Raw genomic sequence first — 19,547 nt, 5'->3', positions numbered from 1 at the left:
TTTATGTCCCCCAAATTTCTAAAGAAATTGGGTGTTCGGCCTTTAAATTTAAAGCCCCATCTGATTGGAATAACATGCCTAATTCTCTCTGATCCATTACTTATTTTCGCTTCTTTAGGACGTCACTAGTTGCTCCTCTTAAAACAACCTGTTCTTGTTTTCAATTGTGCTACCGTTGCATTTGTACACGTTTGTGCAGGGCATTCATATGTCTTTTTTATGTGCTTATGCATGAAAATACACATGTATTTTTGGAGATGTAAGTATGCATTTATTCTTGTATGCTTCTGCTGTTTATGTAATTTAATCACCTTATCACAGTTGTTATATATTGTGTATAATAGGTTCTTGTTCTTATTTTATTTTCCTTATTGTCATCTAGCCCATTATCTGTTATCTGTTGATATAGTATGCATCCTTGTGCAGGTGGTGTGGGGTGAGGGAGGGTTGGGGGTTGGAGAGGGTGAGGGAGCCTTTGTATTTGTATGTGTTTATGTGTAGTTGCAATTTTCGCTTTGTTGTATTGTTAATGTATTTGTGTTTCGAGGACCCGCTTGAAAACAAGATGATTCATCTCAAGGGGTTTATCCTTTCAATAAAGTTCAATACATGTATTTTTGTCCCCCTACAGAGGAGGAGTACAAGCGTCTGAGTGAGGCCCTGGCTGATGAAGGCACCTACAACGCAGTAGCCTTCAGATACAGTGCGGACTACTATGACCCGTCCCAACCGACTGAGGAGGAGGATGCTAACAAGGAGGCTGGTGAGAACACACACCAACACCCTCTAAAACTCACCTAGGGAGGCACACAGTCAGTCACTCTCATAAACAAACATACGGAGTCAGCAGTCAGTCACACTCTCACACCTACAGAATCAGACAGACGGACGTTAGTCTATCAATCAGTCACACACATTCACAAATACTCATGGAGTCGGGCAGTCAATCATACGTACTCAGTAACACAGACACACACTCTTTAGGTGAGCCGAGCATGTCAAAACCAGGAAAGTAATCTGCAAAGATGAATTTTCCCAGCACTGTGAGAGATTTCTTGACACTTTTAACAAAATGCACTAGTGTAATTGACGTCACGGATATCAATAATCGCCCTTCTTTATTTTTTTATTTTACATGTTATTCTTCCATTTTAATCACATTGAGTCAAATCAAAGAATAGATTATCAAAGCTGTGGAGAACATTTTTATTTTACTTTATTTCTGAGGAAATAGTGAGCAAAATGTCAAGGGTTCTCTGTAATATTGATCAGCACTGTATGCCTCCCAGCTCCTATAACTGAGATTAAAGTATCTCTGACCTGCCTTTTAGAGGAGAGATGTAGTGGATGATCTTTTCATGCGTTTGCTAATGTCAGACACTCACTGGTGGAGAGACTTGTATGTCAGCTTCAGTGAGAATGCTGTGATTAATTCTTTAGCACGGCAGACTCCCCGTTGTAAATAGTGTTATGACACCAGAATTTCGACTTCACTACCAATACTAAGTTTAATATCTAAAAAGTCTATACTACTATGATACCACAGCCACTGTACTTTAACCAACAGCACCATGGAGAGGACCATAACATCAACATCAATAACTTAAATAACTTTATATTCAACTCTGCAATGATAACAAATAACAAAGTAAATATATCTAGGACTTAAACAAAACTGTGCAATCATGTCTTATAAGAATAGATTTCTGATGGGTGGTTGAGTTGGCTAAGGCACATACTGTCTATCCCCCATGGCCTGTGTTCAAAGTCCAGCCTAGGACCTCTTCATAACTCTCATAACCATTTCATAACTCTCTCATTCCCATCTTTCCTGTATCTCTCCACTGTGTACTGTAAAATAAAATGGGCAAAAAATATCTTTAAAAAAAATAAAGGATTTTTGAGAAATATGGTGCATAATTTGTGACTTCCAACTAGAACAGCATAAAACAAGTCAATTAGCAGAACACAGCATTAGTGTGCAGCCAGCTTTGGCTTTGATGTTACAGAATTAGTATGCCTGCTTCTAAGTAACAAAAATGATACAAGGAGTAGGGGTGTAACAAAATTAGATTTTCACTGTACAAATATTACCCTTTTTCCCGTAAATTTTATTTACTATGATCCTACTATGACCCACAAAACCTCACAAAGGCTCAAAAATGGATTCCAGTGCCCTGGAACCAAACCCCTCTTTACTCACAACAAACTCAAACCCGTTTCCCAACTGGTACCTACTGCTTTGTGTTTAGTAATACTACCTTAGCATCTACACTGCTAACTCTGCTAGTTTAGTCTCTACCTGTACACACTCCACACAGTCCCATCCTCACCACCCCATTCAATACATTTGCATGCTACACTTGCCAAACACACTCAACTCCATGGAAACTAATTTCACACATCTGATTACTCACATTCCTTTAGAGCAATAGAGTGATGAAATACACACAGTTTCTGGACATGAAACGTGGTATATGTCTGTAGATGAACTGAAAGCATTCATTGCTATTTTGTATTTCTGTGGAATATATGGTGGTATAAACATGGATATTGATAGCTACTGGTCAAAACAGTTTGAACAGACTTCTTTAAGACAAACCAGGCTAAGGACCCACTTCAGAGAAATCCTGCGAGAGTTTTTGTTGACTGTGTGCTGACTGTGGGTTGACTGTGTGTTGACTGTGGGTTGGAGGCAAGTCAAAGCATATTCCAACAAGGGTTTAATGCAGGGGTATTCAACCGTGTGCCATGGAGGGCCAAGTTTACGCATGTCAGTCACTGAGATGCTTTGATTATTCACTTGTGTTACCACACTTGACTTGGGCAGCTTTGTAGCAACTTCACCACTGGGGTTTTTGATATGTCGCTTGGGTCTTTGACAGCTCTGTAAACTAAATAGTTCCATGTTTCGCCCGTGGCACCAGTTTTGTCAACCAGTTAAAGTGGTTCCACTTCAAAACGTGGTGGACTGTTTGACGCTGTATCCAGGTTTTCAGCTATTTGACAGAATTTTGTGCTGACTACTGCAGTCCACTGTCAAGAGCAAACTCTGTCTATTCCATTCCTTCTTCCATTTCTTCTTCTTTTAACCATTCCAATCCACATGCCATTTGCAGGTATATGCCATCTGGAAGTGACGTTGAAATGAAATTTCAGCCTGCAGAACACATAGTGAAAGTATTGAACGTTTATAAAATGAAATATTGAATTCAATCTTTCGCAACAATATCACAGTAGTTTCAAAATTTTTGTTACCATGACAACAGTACTTAATTTTTAAACCCTTCAATTGTAGAATAGGAAACTTTTCACCATTAGTGTTAAGAGGGTTGACTTGCTGTGAAGTACACCATTGAGTGTGGTTGTCATCCACCCACCACTGAGCACTTTATGTTTACACACACACACACACACACACACACACACACTCACACACACTCACACACTCACACACACACACAAAATGGTAGCCAAACACAAAACCAACTAATAACCTTTGTTTGATTGTTATCACAGCACCTGTCCTTGCTTGCAGTGTTCTTTTCAGAACTTAAGGAGACTGTAGTACTTTTAGAAATATTAGCTCTCAAGAAGTAAGCGGAGTATATTTATTTTGAGGCTAACTGTGAATGTCTAGTCATGATGGTCAGACGTCTTGATATATGTACACTTTGAACATTGAATGGCTTCTTAATTATGATAGCTCTTGCCAGGCTTCTCTCTTGCTCTGTAGGACTGACCTTGCACTAAATTGGCCAGTCATTTATCAGAGAGAACGTATGGTTCAGTTTGGGGTGTTGACAAAGCCACAAATCGGGCCCATATATCAGACTAGTCACTGTCACAGCCAGGACCACAAGTCTCTGTCCTGCGTCTGTCCTCTGCCGGCCCAGCCAAGGTATTCTTTCCCCAGGCAGCCAGACACCTTGCCAGTCTGCCTTTAGTGTGCACGTTGTCAGAAAAAGAATTAACCGTGTACCTGCAGCTTTAAATATTAGATGTGGAGATTGCTGGCCTCATTTAGTCCCACCCTGTGCCCAGATACGTAGGCAGACTAGATGCCTCTCCCTGGGCAGATGGTAGAGCTATGTCCACAGTACGAAAACACCTGCCAAGTGGCACATGCCAGTAAAATTTCTAACATGACGAGAGAAAGAGCGCTGCGTGGGTTCTTCTGTATCTCCAATGGGCAAACGCATATGATCAGGTGGTTTTCGGGAATGGGCATTAAATAATACAAACAAAAAATAGCAAGGTCCCTCTAAAGATGTTTAAGAGAGAGGCTTAATGTGGATGACAGTCTTGTAAAAATGTCTGAGGCACTCTGATTAGGTGGAAAACAATTAAAAGAAAACACCAAGGTGGAAAATTATTGTAATATTATTGAAAACATACTGAGATTACTGCCATCATAGATTACTGTTGTGCAATGCAAATGTAAGTTTGTTTATTTGGTTGTTATAAAGCATACAACAGTTATAAAGCAGCTAATTAACTGGCTGGCTAACTAAGCCATTGCCTGGTCCTAACCACTCTGACCCAAGTCTGGGGACTTTCTTTGATGTTGCTTACAGTGCTAACATCACTATTGAGGAGGCAGGTGTTGTTGCGATTGAAGCATTTTCTTTCTGATTCATTCTGTCACTCAGTGATTTAAGCCCCCGTTGTCTGCAAAATGTACAATGATTACCCCAGCAGCCACTCAGCTGATGTCAAGAGAGAAAATGTCAAAGAATGCAAATGTTACAGCTGATTCAATTTGTAAAAGTTTATGCAGACTGTGTGGGCAGAAATGTCACTTTAAGTAACAGACGAGGAAGCAAGGGAGGGCTTGGGAGGTGGTGTGAAACTTTTCAATAATTGCATTGAAGACCAATGACCCAATGGAAGGCTGACAAACCACTGGGACGCTGGGATCGATTCCTGTAGCCAGGCCTTAATATTAATTAAAGCAAGACCCAACAACAGCTCAGTCTAACATAGATAGCCATTGGGACAGATAGATTTGACATAGCCCTACTGTAGCCCATAACCTAAAACCTGATATGCATTCAGACCACTACTACCTCTAGAAGGGAAACACTTAAAGAACTTGTACAAAACTGAGAACGTCACCTGTGCTAATACAGTGAGACAGTGTGGAAAAAAGAATAGCCCCTATATATTCAGACATGAGACATACTGTATAAACCTGCAACTCTGTCTAGACTGACAGATATCAGTTGTAATCTTAACTTTTCCATTGACCCTATAGAACCTCTCATACTTTATGAATATGTGCAAGACAAGCGACCAAGTCAGCTGTTCAGTCAAATGTATGTAATTTCACTGTGTTCAATGTGAAATAGCATTTTTTAATAGAAGACTTAAGGTGGATGGGTGTATCCAATATGACACACCCGATATTTATAATATAGTAATGATTTTACAATAAAAACTCATTAACTTATTGATTATTCACATATTTTGCGGATGGTGAATGAACAACCCATAGCTGTTCAGTCAAATGCATAATTTCACTGAATCAACATTTGATGAAGATTTTGACCAAACGGCTAGAGGTAGTTGGCTTGTCATGCACATATGGCATGAATAATGTGATCTCGGTTGTGGTACAGAGCTGTGACTGAGTGATGTGTTTAATATTCAGCAATCCGGGCTACTGTGTTAGCCATTTGATGGTTAGGCAGCGGTTGTTGCTTTAATCTGGGTTGTTGACAGTAGATGGGAGTCCCTGCAGTCTGGGCACGCTGAGTATTTTATGTAAAATTAGTGAGTTTGCTTCTGAATGGGGTTAGTTTTATAATCTCAGCAATATGGGTATTAAATTGGCCACCCCAGACCATATCAATGAGTATCTTTGAATGACAACGAAGTGAAATGCAAATTGTGCGAGAGTAAGTTATACCATAAGTCAACAACAACAATGCACTTGCATTTAAAAGCAAAGCATCCAGCCATCCATAGCTAGCTTTGCTAAGGCAACCTGCGGGTGCCAAATTTAATCAACACAAACAGCTGCATCCATTAGGTGCAACAACCATTGGGTGTAACAAAATGGAAAAGGCATATAGGCTTTGTTCCATAGCTGCCCAGATAGCTGCTATGTCTTAGATTAATGGGCATCACTGTGCAGCCTCCCTACAGTGAAACACACTGAATATAATGTTAATCTAGTTTCCAATGGCCTGTACCATGATTATCTTATGCAGAGAGAGGTAGATGATCGAGGAAGGGTGGAAGTATTTTACTGTTTTCTGGTGTGTTTTGTGGATGGAATGGTGGAAGGCATGTGGTGCTGTTGTAAACAAATGTGACATGATCTCCCAGTCCTTGGAAAGGATGAGGAGCTCAAATGAATCTTTGAATTTTGCTAGCCATCTGATTCCTTTCCACTGTTGTCTCATCCAGACAGTGTTTTTTTTATGACTTATGAGAATTAATTCCACACTTTCATTTGTCTGAATTTGTCTCCAAATGCACAGAAGAAGTAGAGCCAGAGGATAGCGAGGAACCGTTCGTAGCCCCCCCGGGGCTGGCCATCCCTCCCGATGTGGAGCTGGTGAGTGTTGATATCCTACTGCTTCCTGCTCATATACAGCCACATCAAAATGTTCAGTTCCACAGTTTATGTGTATGTGTCTATGTATGATATTCTTTGATTTTCTTTTATGAACTATTGACCACATTTCATTGTAATTTCAAACAAAACTATTGTCGTTGAGAATTTTTTTTGGCAGAAAATGACAACTGATCAAAATACAAAAACAAAAAATGCACAATCTCATTATACATTGAGTAATGCAAACTGAACAAGCTTCAGGCCTGATGGTCGGTGCAGACTAACCTTCTACTCACGTGGAATAATTAGAATGTCACAATAAATAGCAAATGTTGATGTTGATGTCAGGAGAGGTGTCGTATTTTGCCAGAGAAAGCAGACATGGTTATATTTCTGCAAAAGTCAGGAGAAGAGTTTGAGTTGAAGTTTACAAGTTTGTACTTGGTATTTCTGTAACTGTTATTTATTGTAGTTGGCTTAGGTTTTATTTATTATATAAATTTGTTAATAGTGTTTTCTATTATTATTTTATTATATTATTTATAAATATAATTTAAACAGTTAAGAGTTAATATATTGTTCAAATTCTTTGCCTTTGCAATAAAAACGTTGTTCTTTAATGTTATCGTTTGCGCTATATTTTAAAGAAGGTATCATTTCAGGTACTGTTTAGGCACTGGTACCATTTTAAAAGTATTGTTTTAGCACAGGTATCGTAACATTTCTGCTTTTTGAACCAGTACCTTGCACACCTTGCTGAATGTCACTTCTGCATAGTGAGAGTGGGTACAACATGACTGCCGCCCTGCTGGTTGGAGTGCTGTTTAGCAACCAAAAATAGAACATAGGAAAATCTCATTGAAAACGATTCTAAATCACATTTCACAGCACCAAATGATCTTTTTTTTTCCTTTTCGGTGGCATTGGCGCTCACCAATTATGCTTTAGCAACCGCTAAGAAGTTCTTTGTGCAGGGAAAACCTTGCCTAATTTTCCACGTCGGTATGTTCGGCAAATGTATTCCGTCAGTGCAGTCCAGTGTGTGTGTTCCTTTAATTTTTGAAACTGAATGACTTTGGCGACCCCTTGAGTCCCATTACATCACTGTTGTAAAGACGACTCGCCACTTGTTCCCTCCTGTGCAGACTGCAGAGAGAAGACATAAATTTGTACATACAGAAGACTTGAAGTGAAATTGTCATAATGCAAACTGAATAATGGAACTGGAATAAACTTGTGTAAGGAGGCAAGTTATTTTTCCTACGGCACAAGATGTGTTCATCAGAAGCCAAATTCACGTAAGGTCAAATTCACGTCATATCGAGTGATGCTTGCCTCGTGTTAGCCAAAGTTTTGTGATGAGAATTTTTTTTTATCATTTTTCAATAGTTGGTATATGTAAACAAGACACAGTTTACCATGTATGTTTTGCTGTTTCTCGATGGACTTTAAGTAGACAAAATATTCCTACACATTGCTGAAGTTGAACGGTCTTTCTTATCAACAGTCTCCTTTGAACTAAAGGGTTGTGGCTGTGGGGATGTCTCTTTTTTTTTTTATTGTTGCTTGAACTGTTGCTGCTAAGGACGCTCATTTGTTCATCTTCCATAGCCTACTGAAAAGAAAATAAATTATATTGATATTTTATTAACACTTTTTATATTTATATCAAGGCTTCTGCACACCTGGGGAGCAGGTGAGAGGTGTGTAGGAGAAACTGTAGTCAAGAAAAGAAGGAAAAACTCTCGCACACTGTCCTCTACACATGTACAGGATGCTTTAATGTTTGGAGGACAGTGTGTGTGAGCTTTTTTTTTTATCTTTGGAGAATTATTTTTGTTATTTTATCACCCACTCTAAGTGTGTTTAAAGAATATTACATATTGCCTGTAGTTAAAGATGTTAAACAGTGAGTGATATGTTAACAATGTCTAAAAAAGGTCTAGAAAATTATAGGCTTTTCAAATGAAAATTTTTTGCGTGCCAGATTATATCAGCACAAAACAGCTGTATCCATTAGATGTAACAAGATGAAGGATTTAAATTCAGTTCTTCTTCAGTGCTGCATTTCATGTTTTGAGATAAGAACATTACGTTTTTTTAATAATTTGTCAATAGATGGTATGTAAATAAATTATATTGCAAGTTTTTTTTGCAATGATTTCCACTTGCCGGATAAAAAAAAAAAAAAGAAAATGCATTGAACCTTCCATTGGCTATTTAGGCCAGCACTCCCAGCCTGCTGTTCTATCTGGTATAGTTGCATCAGATAATCTTCCCTCAGAACCAGGCCAGTCCAGAACCGATACCCTCTCTGACCCTGCCATCCGCTTTCATCTGCCAGCTTCTTATTCATGAGATGAAATGCAGGCTTTTATCTCTCTATGGTTTCTGTTCATACATATACTGCGCTGGCTATGGAAACAGTCAAAATACCCTCATGCACGCATATACAACATGGCTACAGGATGTAAATATAATATTAGTCTCTGCTCTCTGGATTTTGAAAGAATAGCCAGATAGAGCCAAAGAGAATTGAGTCTAACATCAATATTATATTGGTTTAAGATCATTAAAATAACTAGACTAACATTTAATAGCTTGATCCATAAAGGCTTTGTTCCCTTGTCTCTGAATAAACACTTGGTCTGTATGGTGGACCATGTGGATATATTTGACAGTCTCCTGCTCAGACACCATAAGACTATGGGTTTGTCTCTGTGTGTTTGTTAGTTCAAATCAAGTCACCAGTTTGCTCAGATGTCACCTTCACTGTAAAGCTGCACCGCAAGTGGTTTCACTAGGCGGCCACGCTGCCCTCCATTCATTTTTAATGAGAAGTGGCAAACCGCTAGCGAGCAAGCGGGCGGTGCAGTGGGAAAAGTTGAAATCAGTGAACTTTAACCCTGGTAACCAATTAGTGTAAGTTCTCCCCATTGCCAAATATTAATTCCTAGTTCCACATTCTCATCATGGAGGAGAAGCTGATGATCGCTGCGTGAACACAGCGGTATCTCCGTAGATAAATGGCTGCAGCAACAGCAATGATTTTCCTCAGTTGAGCCATGGCAGAGAATAATAAAAATTAGGCCCTTCGTTTTATAGCCTGCTTAATGCGATCCCATCAAAAATCAAGTGGAGACGCATGTGATATGCCCACAAGCGGTGGATTCTGGAAGGAATTTTGCAGCGGTGCCAGGTGGCCTTGCTGCTTTCTGTCTGGTTCTGCCATTAGGGGGTAGAGAGCATGGAAGCTGTGTCAACAAATGATGGGAAAAGTGAAGTTTGTTCATTACATGTTCTTGCTTGGCACATATAATGAGTATTATATGTTTTCATTTTCACTCTTAGTTTCACTTTTTTTGCATTTTTGTTTTAATAAATTAATTAAAACATGAGTTACACATTGCACATTTTCTCTGCTTCATTCATGACTTTGATTGACATGAAATTTGGTCCACATATCCATATCCACAAAGTTGCTTCTACGATCATCGGTGTATGCCATAGTGGATTTTCCGCCTTTTGGAATTTGAAAATTAACTTTAATTCCCCTAAGGCTTGTAGATTTTTTTTTTTACCTAATCAGCACTTAATCAACACATTTGTTTTACGTAATTAACAGAGTCATCTATTCTACATACAGTATACCATTAAGGGGGTCAGGCAGTGCTGCTGATTCCTTGTAATTGTTATTGATTGGCCCAATGCATGACTGCATTATCTGTGGGCGATGACATCTTTACTGTTGCCTTGAGTCCGATCAAATCCTTGGCTGCAAAGCAATACCAGACTTAGATTAAACTGGTGTCCCAGGGACAGCTAGATGAACACAAGCTGATGATGAACACAAGCTGAAATGGCTTACCATTTGGTGGTTTGAAATGTTAGCTTTGTTTCTATTGGGGTGAAGGTCTGCAGAAAAAATGGGGCTTGTCTGGAGTCTAAAACAAGTTTAAAGTTTAAGACACAAAACCACATTATACTACAAAGTTGTTGATACTGGCTCTTGCACATTCATGGTTGCAGTCCTAACGCATACAGAGATGCGGCCTGTGACTTAATGTGCAAAATGTGATGATATTGACAGAGACATGCTAGCTGTCTGTGGCTTTAAGCCACACTATTTGACATGCATGTTAATCTAGTTGTTAATTTTCCCACTATGCAATCCAGATTTACAAAAACAAAGTGCTTTGTCTTTGCATGGTTTGTGTTGATAATAAAAATAATAATAATGTTTAGCATTTTTCAAAAACATACAAAGTACTCTACAGACAATAAAACAATATTAAATAAAAAACAAGATAATTAATAAAAACAATATATTTAGAAATGACAGGGCTTAATGGAAATGGTGCTACAATTTCATGCAACAGTAGTGCTTGGGGTGGGTTATTTTAATTTGGGTGTCAAAAGGGTTCCAGTTTTGGTCTCATGTTTATGCAATTGCAATTTGAAGTGTTCCAGCATTTTTCTTGGGACACTTGATCATAACCAACAAATAGCTCTAAAAACTAGAACAACACATTTTGTGTTTTAAAGGGAGATTATATACAGTGTATTCTACTATATATGGATCTCATTGTGGGTCGGTCACTCTGTTCACCACTTTTGGTCACGTGGGTGAAAGTGTATCGCAGGGAGTTAGATTGCAGACTCTCAATTGTGAGACGAGAGTTCGATTCCCGGCAGGTACGCTTTCACAAAATGTAATGTTGTATATGTATATGTAATATATTTCTGTTGATTGAATAGAGAGTTAAAACTGCTAGTTGTTGCTTTCTGGGAGGGACAAGAGTAGTACCTTAGTCAAATGTCTCTTCGGGCCTTTAAACTGTAGTGCAACATCTGAGGGTCCTGCCCTGTTCGCTATTCTCATAGTGCTGTCTTTTCCATGCCTCTCAATGTATTTTTAGTGCAAGTGGGATTAAAGGTGAAGTATTCGATGACAACCTCTTTTTTTTTTTACCAGAGGGGATAATGTCTTGTGATTATTAATATTGAATACAAACAAAGGCTTGTTTTTGAGCCTCAAAGTATAGTGTTCTTTTCATCTCTCCGCTGCTGGAAAGCCTTTTATTCAATGTAGCCTTTCAGGGGGCTGACATGCTTTATGAATATTGCACATTAGTTAAGTATTGCTTGGGGTCTTTGGTGCAGCAAAGCTTTTGCCCAACTATAGGTGTCGGGGAGGTTGTGCTCTTTTTGTATATCATAACGCCATAAGAAAGCAGCACATCCTCCTTTTTTCCTAATGGCTGGATTCTTTATCACTGTGTAGAGGCTCCTTGCGTCCCAGGAAGTCCTTGGTGGGTTAGAACACAATAATAGTCTGTTAGTGTTGGACACCCCCAGTTCAGCGCCAGCCTCTAGAAAGGTTATTATCTATTATTCATGGTTTTCATCTTGATGAGAAATGTGTGTTATTTTGGAGATTGCGGCTCTTCTCTGTACTCTCTAGGTAATGACAATGATTCATCATTGAAAGCACACAGGGGAAACAATAATGAATGAATAATGGACCATTTCTTGTTCCACTGATTTCCATCTGTGTGTATTTTCAGTTGAGTTAATGTCATCACACTGAACATGAGAGTGCTTGGCATGAGAGTGCTTCAGAAACAAAATAGCGTGTGTCCTTAGTATGAAGAATCTATCATTTGTAAACTGCTTTGTAGCGTAGTATTCTGTGCACCAGTCAGGCTTACTCACTCTATTCCACTGATGGTTTTTTTTTGTGTGTTTTGGCTTGAGCTTTAAAGTTTATTTTCTACATGGAAAAATTTCCAAAAATTAATACTTTTTCACAAACTAAGCACTTTGTCTTTTTTCATAAATGAAGAAACTAATCATGAAATCAATGTTGTAAGGATAACATAGCCTTCATCAGTAATTGATATCCGCTCCGCTTAAAACCTCTTTGTTCTCATTCCTTGTCTTTTTTCCAGCCGGCAACCACCAAGACCCATGCCATCATTGAGAGGACAGCCAACTTTGTTAGTCAGCAGGGGGCTCAGTTTGAGATCGTGTTGAAAGCTAAGCAGGCCGGCAACTCCCAGTTTGACTTTCTTCGCTTTGACCATTACCTGAACCCTTACTACAAACACATCCTGCGGGCCATGAAGGAAGGTCGATACCACCCAGCCTCTACTAGCAAGCAAGAGCAGTCGCAGGGTGAGTTATGGAGAGCAGTCAGTGAATCTATAGCTGCTACATGCACACATGGACACTGGAAGTTTCATATAACTAATGCATAAATTTCAGATCTATAATACATGAGCAATCTTACAGAACAGAGGAATATAATTAATTTACATTTTGCATTATTAATTGTAATGTTAAACATTTGTTCATACGTGTATTTGTTCATTTCTTCTTTCCTTCCTTGTTTGCAATCTCTTTGCAGATTCCAATTCTGATGATTCAGATGAGGATGGGGATGGCAGCTACCTCCATCCCAGCCTGTTTGCCCCTAAAAAGAGCTCTCGCCTGGAGGAGCTGATGAAGGTAATGTAGTGGGATATGGGCCACTCTCAGTGGAACTTTACCTCTCCCACACAGTTATTACTTTAAAATATAGCCGCAAGCGGCGATTGCGGGGTCCAAGCACAATTTGATAAGTCAGACAGATAGACAAAACATTACAGTAGGTAGAAAGACACACACAAAAACTGACATGTTGTGAAGATCGAACATGCAGTCTAACACCGGCTTTTGTGTTGGCCTGTGACTTCTGTCAAGTTAATCTTTTCATTGCAACCACATTGCTGCAGTTGTTCACAACAGCCAAACTTTCTATTATTTGTCCTCGATGACTAATGACTTTGGAAAGGACAAGTCTGGATTTAATCCCACAACCTTCCACATGAAAGGCCGATGCTTTACCTACTGAGCCAAACACCTGTTACAAGTTTAGTGAGGAGAAGTAGTGTGATACAGCAGCCTATGATTGACAGACTGACAGTGCTAATCACTTTATAGAACATTGTAGTGCTCTCCATTAACAAATAAAACAATAGTAAGTCACATGGGCCAGAAAACTGCTGCTGCACTGCTCTCTATGGGTTGAAAGGTCTGGCCACACCCAATCAGTGATGTTGTCAAACACCTGCTTTGAGTTTTCTGCACTGTGTGATTTAGTGTTGATGTACTTTTTATGAAACTTCAAAATGGTCACAGTTCATCAGGGGCTTGAACTCACAACCTTGTGGTCCAAAGACCTGAGCGTAACCACTCTGCCAACTTCCACTTTGGTGTGTGCCATAGTGGGGAAACAAAACAAAGGGACAAGTGATAGGTCACAGGTGCTCGTCCAAACCATATTGAAATCATATCAGAAAGAATATTATAACTGTACTAGCGCGCCACATTAACCCAATTTACACATGGCTTTACAGACATCATCTTGATGACGATTGATCAAACTACCTTGAACATATCACATTGTCAATTTATCAAACTATTTGCAGCTGCCCATTTCCATCCACTGTGCGCTCAGTTTTCAAGATGTCATTATAATTTTTGGGCTGGTTACTAATTAAGGTATGGCGATATCAAAAATCATGTTGTTTTTTTCCTGTAACGGACGTACGGTTTAGGAGGACAACACTGTGGGATCACAGTCAGTTTTTGCTATAAACAGAGGGGGGAGACATCAGAATCAGGGGTAGGTACCAGTGTACAAAAGATTTATCTCAGTTCAGTCGACATGTCCTGAAAATTTCAGCTCTCTAGGACATACGGCTGATTTTTAATGAATTTTTGAAGTTGTGACTTTAATATTATTTTATATTATTATTTAATATATTATGCAATAAGCCACGCCCACTTTCATCAATAATGACCATATTTCATGGATCAACTTGGACATCATCCTAGAACATGTGTAAAAATTTTCATAAAAATCTATGCAGTCAATTATGAGATATGAACATTTTGCATTTGTAGCGCCCACTAGTGGTACAGCTGAAAACGCTTTTGTGGGTGTGTTCACGTAACACTTCTCAACATGTGTTTCAAATTTTGGCTTGATTAGATGAATGGTTAATGAGTGATGGCCAATTTAGTGTTATGGTGTGTTTCGTTAAAAGTTTATTGTTCGATAAAAGCCAAACCATTTGACCTATCAATAACCTTTATACAGCTTTGAAAGAGGACTGTCCCAAGATTCTCAACTGCAAGTTACATGTGAATTGGATGAATGGCCTAGAAGGAGTCGCAAAAAAGTGTTTCTTAAATAATTCAAAATGGTGGACAATGCAATATGGTGGACATTGAACGTGATATATGGTTTGGACTCGGCACATTCCAACAAATCTAGGAACACAAGAATTTTCAGTCTATGACACACGGTTCAGAAGTTATTGGCCAAAACGTAAAGTTGCTTGTTATAGTGCCACCATCTGGCCAATGTGCATGGGCTGCCTTGCCTGAGTAGTGGTGCGCCATAGGGTCAAATATGGTTGCTGTAGGACTTACGGTTTCTGAGCTGCAGATACTTTTAGTGGAGAAAAAGAAGGAAAGAAGGAAAGAAGGAAGGAAAGAAAGAAAGAAAGAAAGAAAGAAAGAAGCAGAATAATTCCAGCAAATACAATAGGGTTCCAGCACTACGTGCTTGGACCCCTAACAAGGCAGTTCATCTGCAGAGCATGAGCTGCAAATGCCTCCGTATATCCTTTTCATTATAGACTTCTTCATAGTGGGTCAGAGAGTTCAGCTGGAGCAGTTTGGGCATTAAGTGCCTTGTTCAAGGACACCTTGACAGTAGTTGTTGAGAGAAGGGAGGTGGGTGTCGCTTATTCCCTTTCTCCATCCAGATTTTCCAAATCTGGTCCAGGGATTCAAACGTGCTGTATAAATAAAGTTATTATTATTAATTGGTGACAAGCCGGCATCTCTAACCCTTGGCTACTCCGGCCTGCCCTGTGAAATGGAACAAGTGACATTCCCATCCTGTTAGTACATTCTGTGTCTACTACCCTATTATCGTTTCTTGATCATATTACTAGATTCTGTAACAACTACATTCTATTATCCCGTCTCCATACTGTTACAATATTCTGTTACTACTTCCACGTATTTATTTGTCTTCAACAGTGCAGTGAGAATGGAGCCTGTCTTTGTACAGAAATATAATCAACTCCTTTTCGTACCAAGCTGTGTAACAATTATCTACCATCCATAGAGGATTTCCTCTTCAAATCAACCACACTATTTTTTTTTTTTTTATTAAGGGCTCATATTGCGTCTTTTATGGGGTTTAATGACTCACTAATTGTGTCTATAGATCTCTTCTTGTATAATGCTGACAAGAATTACTTCCAGATTACTGCTAAGCTATTGCATTGCATTCACAGACATACTAACATTAGGTCTGATTTCATGGCAAGTGCTTTAAATGTTTGTCGTGTGTAACAACACTCCTACCCTCCATCCCATTTTTGCTGTCTTTCTGTACTGTCAACTGTCTAACAAGTGACATAAAAATATACTTTTTGAACTTATTTGTTCTAGGTAAACATAATCTAACATTGGGCGTTTTCTAATTTCCTAATTTAATTATAATGCATTATAAGTTGTATTATAATTAAAGAACTTACAAAATAAAAATGAGCAGTCAAAAGCACTTTAATAAACTGGCATATTATCGGCCGATAATAGTAATAATAGTAAAAATTTGCACAGTCTTCAGCTGATGGTTTAAGAATTACTAATTCATACTGAGTTGTGTTTATTCGAATATTGTCGTCACACAGGTGAAACTAAAATTGAGAAACACCTATTGAGGCCACCTATTGGTATCAGCCAATGTTTTTATAAGCTGTTGGTAATTGGTATTGGCCATCAATTTTCATATCGGTGCATCCCTAATTATCAAAGAAGTAGCACCTTCATCATAGGGCTTTGACAGTTTGTTGAGTTGCGTACAGCTTTATGGTTTTGACAGCTTATGCTTATTTGGTGAGTTCAGAATACACAAGAATGTTGTGTAATATACCAGAGTTAATGACTGTAAAAAGTTGCCATCTCTTTTAATCAACATCTGGTATAATCTTAAGTATTTGTCTCAGCAATTCCTCTATTAAAACAAAAATCATAGAAAAGCGTGATAATAAGTCCTCAACAAACTGGTCTTGTTTTGTTGTAGCCTCTGCGAGTCATGGACCCGGACCATCCACTGGCAGCACTTGTACGAAAAGCTAAACAGGAAAGAAATGGTACTGCTGCAATGGCAACCAAACCAGAGGAAGTGGCAGACCCAACTGCATCCAGCACACCAGCACAGTACACTGCTGACCGTGAGTACAGTTTTTCATTTTTGAGAACAAAGACAAGGCAGCTCTGATATCCAATACCTCATGAATATTTATATTGGCTTTGATGGGGCCCAGTTCAACTCACTTTAGCTCTGGCCCACTTCATTTTGTTCCCTATTTTCTTTTTCATTTCCTTCTCATTTCCTCTCAGACAAGGAGGCTAGCTCTTGTTTGTCTACCACTGAGCACCGAGCTGCTTTGTTTAAAAAAAAAAAAAAAAAAAAAAAAAAACGGCCCTGCATTACAGGTGTTTAAACGGCCTATTTTCTAAGACTAGTCTTGACCACAGGACAGGATTAAACAGGAAATATAGATCCCCACTACTTAATACTGGTTATGGTCTGGACTTGTTGCAAAGGGATTTTCAACACCTTCCAGCAAAAGGATATTGAGTACTTAGCTTATACACTTTTCACAGCTTCAGAAGCGGCATTTCTACTTCACCTTATACTTAAATTTGATCCACATTCTGGGCTGTTGAGTTGGATACCCCAACAAACTGGATCTTCCACAGTCCTCTTTGAGAGGAGCATTGCTGTTTATTCCAAGCTGAATGCTGGTGGACAGAATCCAAACCTGGTTGTCAACACCAGTAAAGATGTATTTGTAACATTACTAGCTATTTCAAACTTTCTGGCATACAGTAAAACTGCTTCCCTGGTGTATAGTGTAACTGCACGTACGTGGCAGTTTTTTTGCTTAGCTGTGATTCACCTCATTCACATTTAATTTTTAGGGATACACACAAGTATGCTGTTGAACTCTTATCTAATAGTTTGGATGATGAAGGTGTTTACAATAATATTGATTGCTGGGCATTTAACCATGATAGATGTTTTGGGTAGTATTCCTCAAGTGTTAACTCTGTCTCCCTTCTGTTTTTTCTCCATCCAAAAACTGAGAAATTGTCACCATGCTTTACAGAGAGAGCCTGAGCTGAGTTACCTGATGTATCTTAATTAGCACAATTTCAAAAAGTCTGCTCTGAGCTAGATGATAGAGCGGTACTTTGCCCCCATAAGACCCAATACTACAGGCTGCCTCCAATTGATTTTTTTTAACGAAGAATTAGACTTTGATTTCTCTCCTTGACACAAGTTCCAAGTAAGTAGCCATGTAAAAACCTAACTGATGTGAATCAAAGACTCCTGCGAGATAGACAACTCAATGGGATCCTACACCACTGACCAATGAGGCTTGTATAGATATGAGCAAGGATATGAGCAAGGATTTGGCTTAGACTGTTAGCATGGCAACTTGTTTGATTCATCATAAATTTGAAAGTCTTTATCAATAAGATCTGTTCCTGGCCCCTCAATGATTCCAATCTTATCAGGCTCAATGTCATTCCCTTCCAGCCTATTGATCTGTCTGCTGGTACCTGTTCCTGAGGCATTGGTTCCTTCCTACCCTACAGTAACCTTGAATAAGATGCCAAGAATGTTCAAGTAGACTATTTGAAATACTATGTAAATAAATACATTTCTATTGCCAAAATGTGATACTGTCCATGGTATTGATCATAGATTTTTAAAGTTTGGCATAACTTGTCACACTGTTCATCTATTAAAGGTTATTTTACTCAGGTTACTTGCTGTGTTTTGTACAAGCTGGAGAGACTTTTGACTGAGGTAGGAGAGCTGCAGAAATCTAAGCGAGAAGAGACAATGACATGGATTACATTCTCCAGATCACTAAAGGTTAAAAAACGAGTACAACACCACTCTCAAGCTGCTCATCAAAGCTCAAATTAGCATCAAAAATTAAAAACATTACACGTTTCTTGTTACTGGCTGTACATTGGCTTGGCCGAAAAGGAGTATTTATGATTCGGTTTCATTTAGTTGGAGAAAATTATACGACATCCAGTACTTGATATCTGCGAGGCAGTTTTTCAGAGTGGCTAGACCGAAGTGATGATTACAGTACAGTGTAAAACCCATGCATTTCCTGTTCCAAAAGTAAAATAATGATTTGATTTTACAGGCAGATATAACTGTGTGTCGTCGGCATAACAGTGAAAATCTGTGTTATGTTTGCGGAACTGTCCAAGTGGAAGCAGAGCCTATGCTGCCGCAATGAAAAGCTTTTCATACTGTTAATGTTAAACATAGTGCTATATTGGAATTTTACTATTTATGCTTGCTGTGCACTTTTACATGATATGCTCTTGTGGGTAGAAAGTCTGGGTACAATGCATCCTTTTAATTGGATTGGATCGGAGATTTACTGATCACTCCATCAGACTTGGCCCTGGAAAACCTAACTGGTGCATCCCTACTTATTATTCAAACAATTATAAAATCTAATATAAGCTACTATACCTCCAGGTTTCTGTCCAGAAAGACAAGCATGTTGACTTTGTCTGGATTAAGCTGTGTATTGGACAAGTACAATCCCTATTATACTGTTTACTTATTCAGAGGCAGTACAAGTGTTTTTGTGTGACTCTGGACACATGCTCTGCATTTGATTGTATTTGCATTCCTTGTTTAAATGTTTTTTATTCAAAACTTGTATAAAACATAGTCCCAAATCATCTGGCTCTCGAACAGGTGCAGAAGCATTTCTGTTTGGCACTAGCTATATATTTTTTCCTTCACCTTTCCCTGAGAAAGACTTGCCTGAGGGGATAACAGTGTAATTAATGCTACATCTGCAAC

At 38.8% G+C, this 19,547-nt stretch overlaps 1 protein-coding gene across 1 annotated transcript in view; it reads left to right on the top strand.

Moving 5' to 3' along the window:
• Positions 1–426: 426 nt before the first annotated feature.
• Positions 427–19,547, top strand: part of sfswap (splicing factor SWAP) — a gene marked incomplete at its 5' end in the record, with an annotated part of 101,105 nt that continues 81,984 nt past the window's right edge. The window contains 6 exons of the mRNA XM_071539767.1: positions 427–463; positions 632–763; positions 6,489–6,565; positions 12,517–12,742; positions 12,975–13,075; positions 16,716–16,866. Of these exons, the coding sequence (XP_071395868.1) occupies positions 427–463; positions 632–763; positions 6,489–6,565; positions 12,517–12,742; positions 12,975–13,075; positions 16,716–16,866 (724 nt within the window). The remainder of the gene's footprint in view (positions 464–631; positions 764–6,488; positions 6,566–12,516; positions 12,743–12,974; positions 13,076–16,715; positions 16,867–19,547) is intronic.

Source organism: Centroberyx affinis, unplaced genomic scaffold, assembly GCF_046629955.1.
Source record: "Centroberyx affinis isolate AG114_WGS23_722 - 3 ecotype Tasmania unplaced genomic scaffold, CSIRO-AGI_Caff_v1 ptg003512l_1, whole genome shotgun sequence".
Lineage (NCBI taxonomy): Eukaryota > Metazoa > Chordata > Actinopteri > Beryciformes > Berycidae > Centroberyx > Centroberyx affinis.
This window is presented reverse-complemented; position numbering and strand designations above follow the sequence as displayed.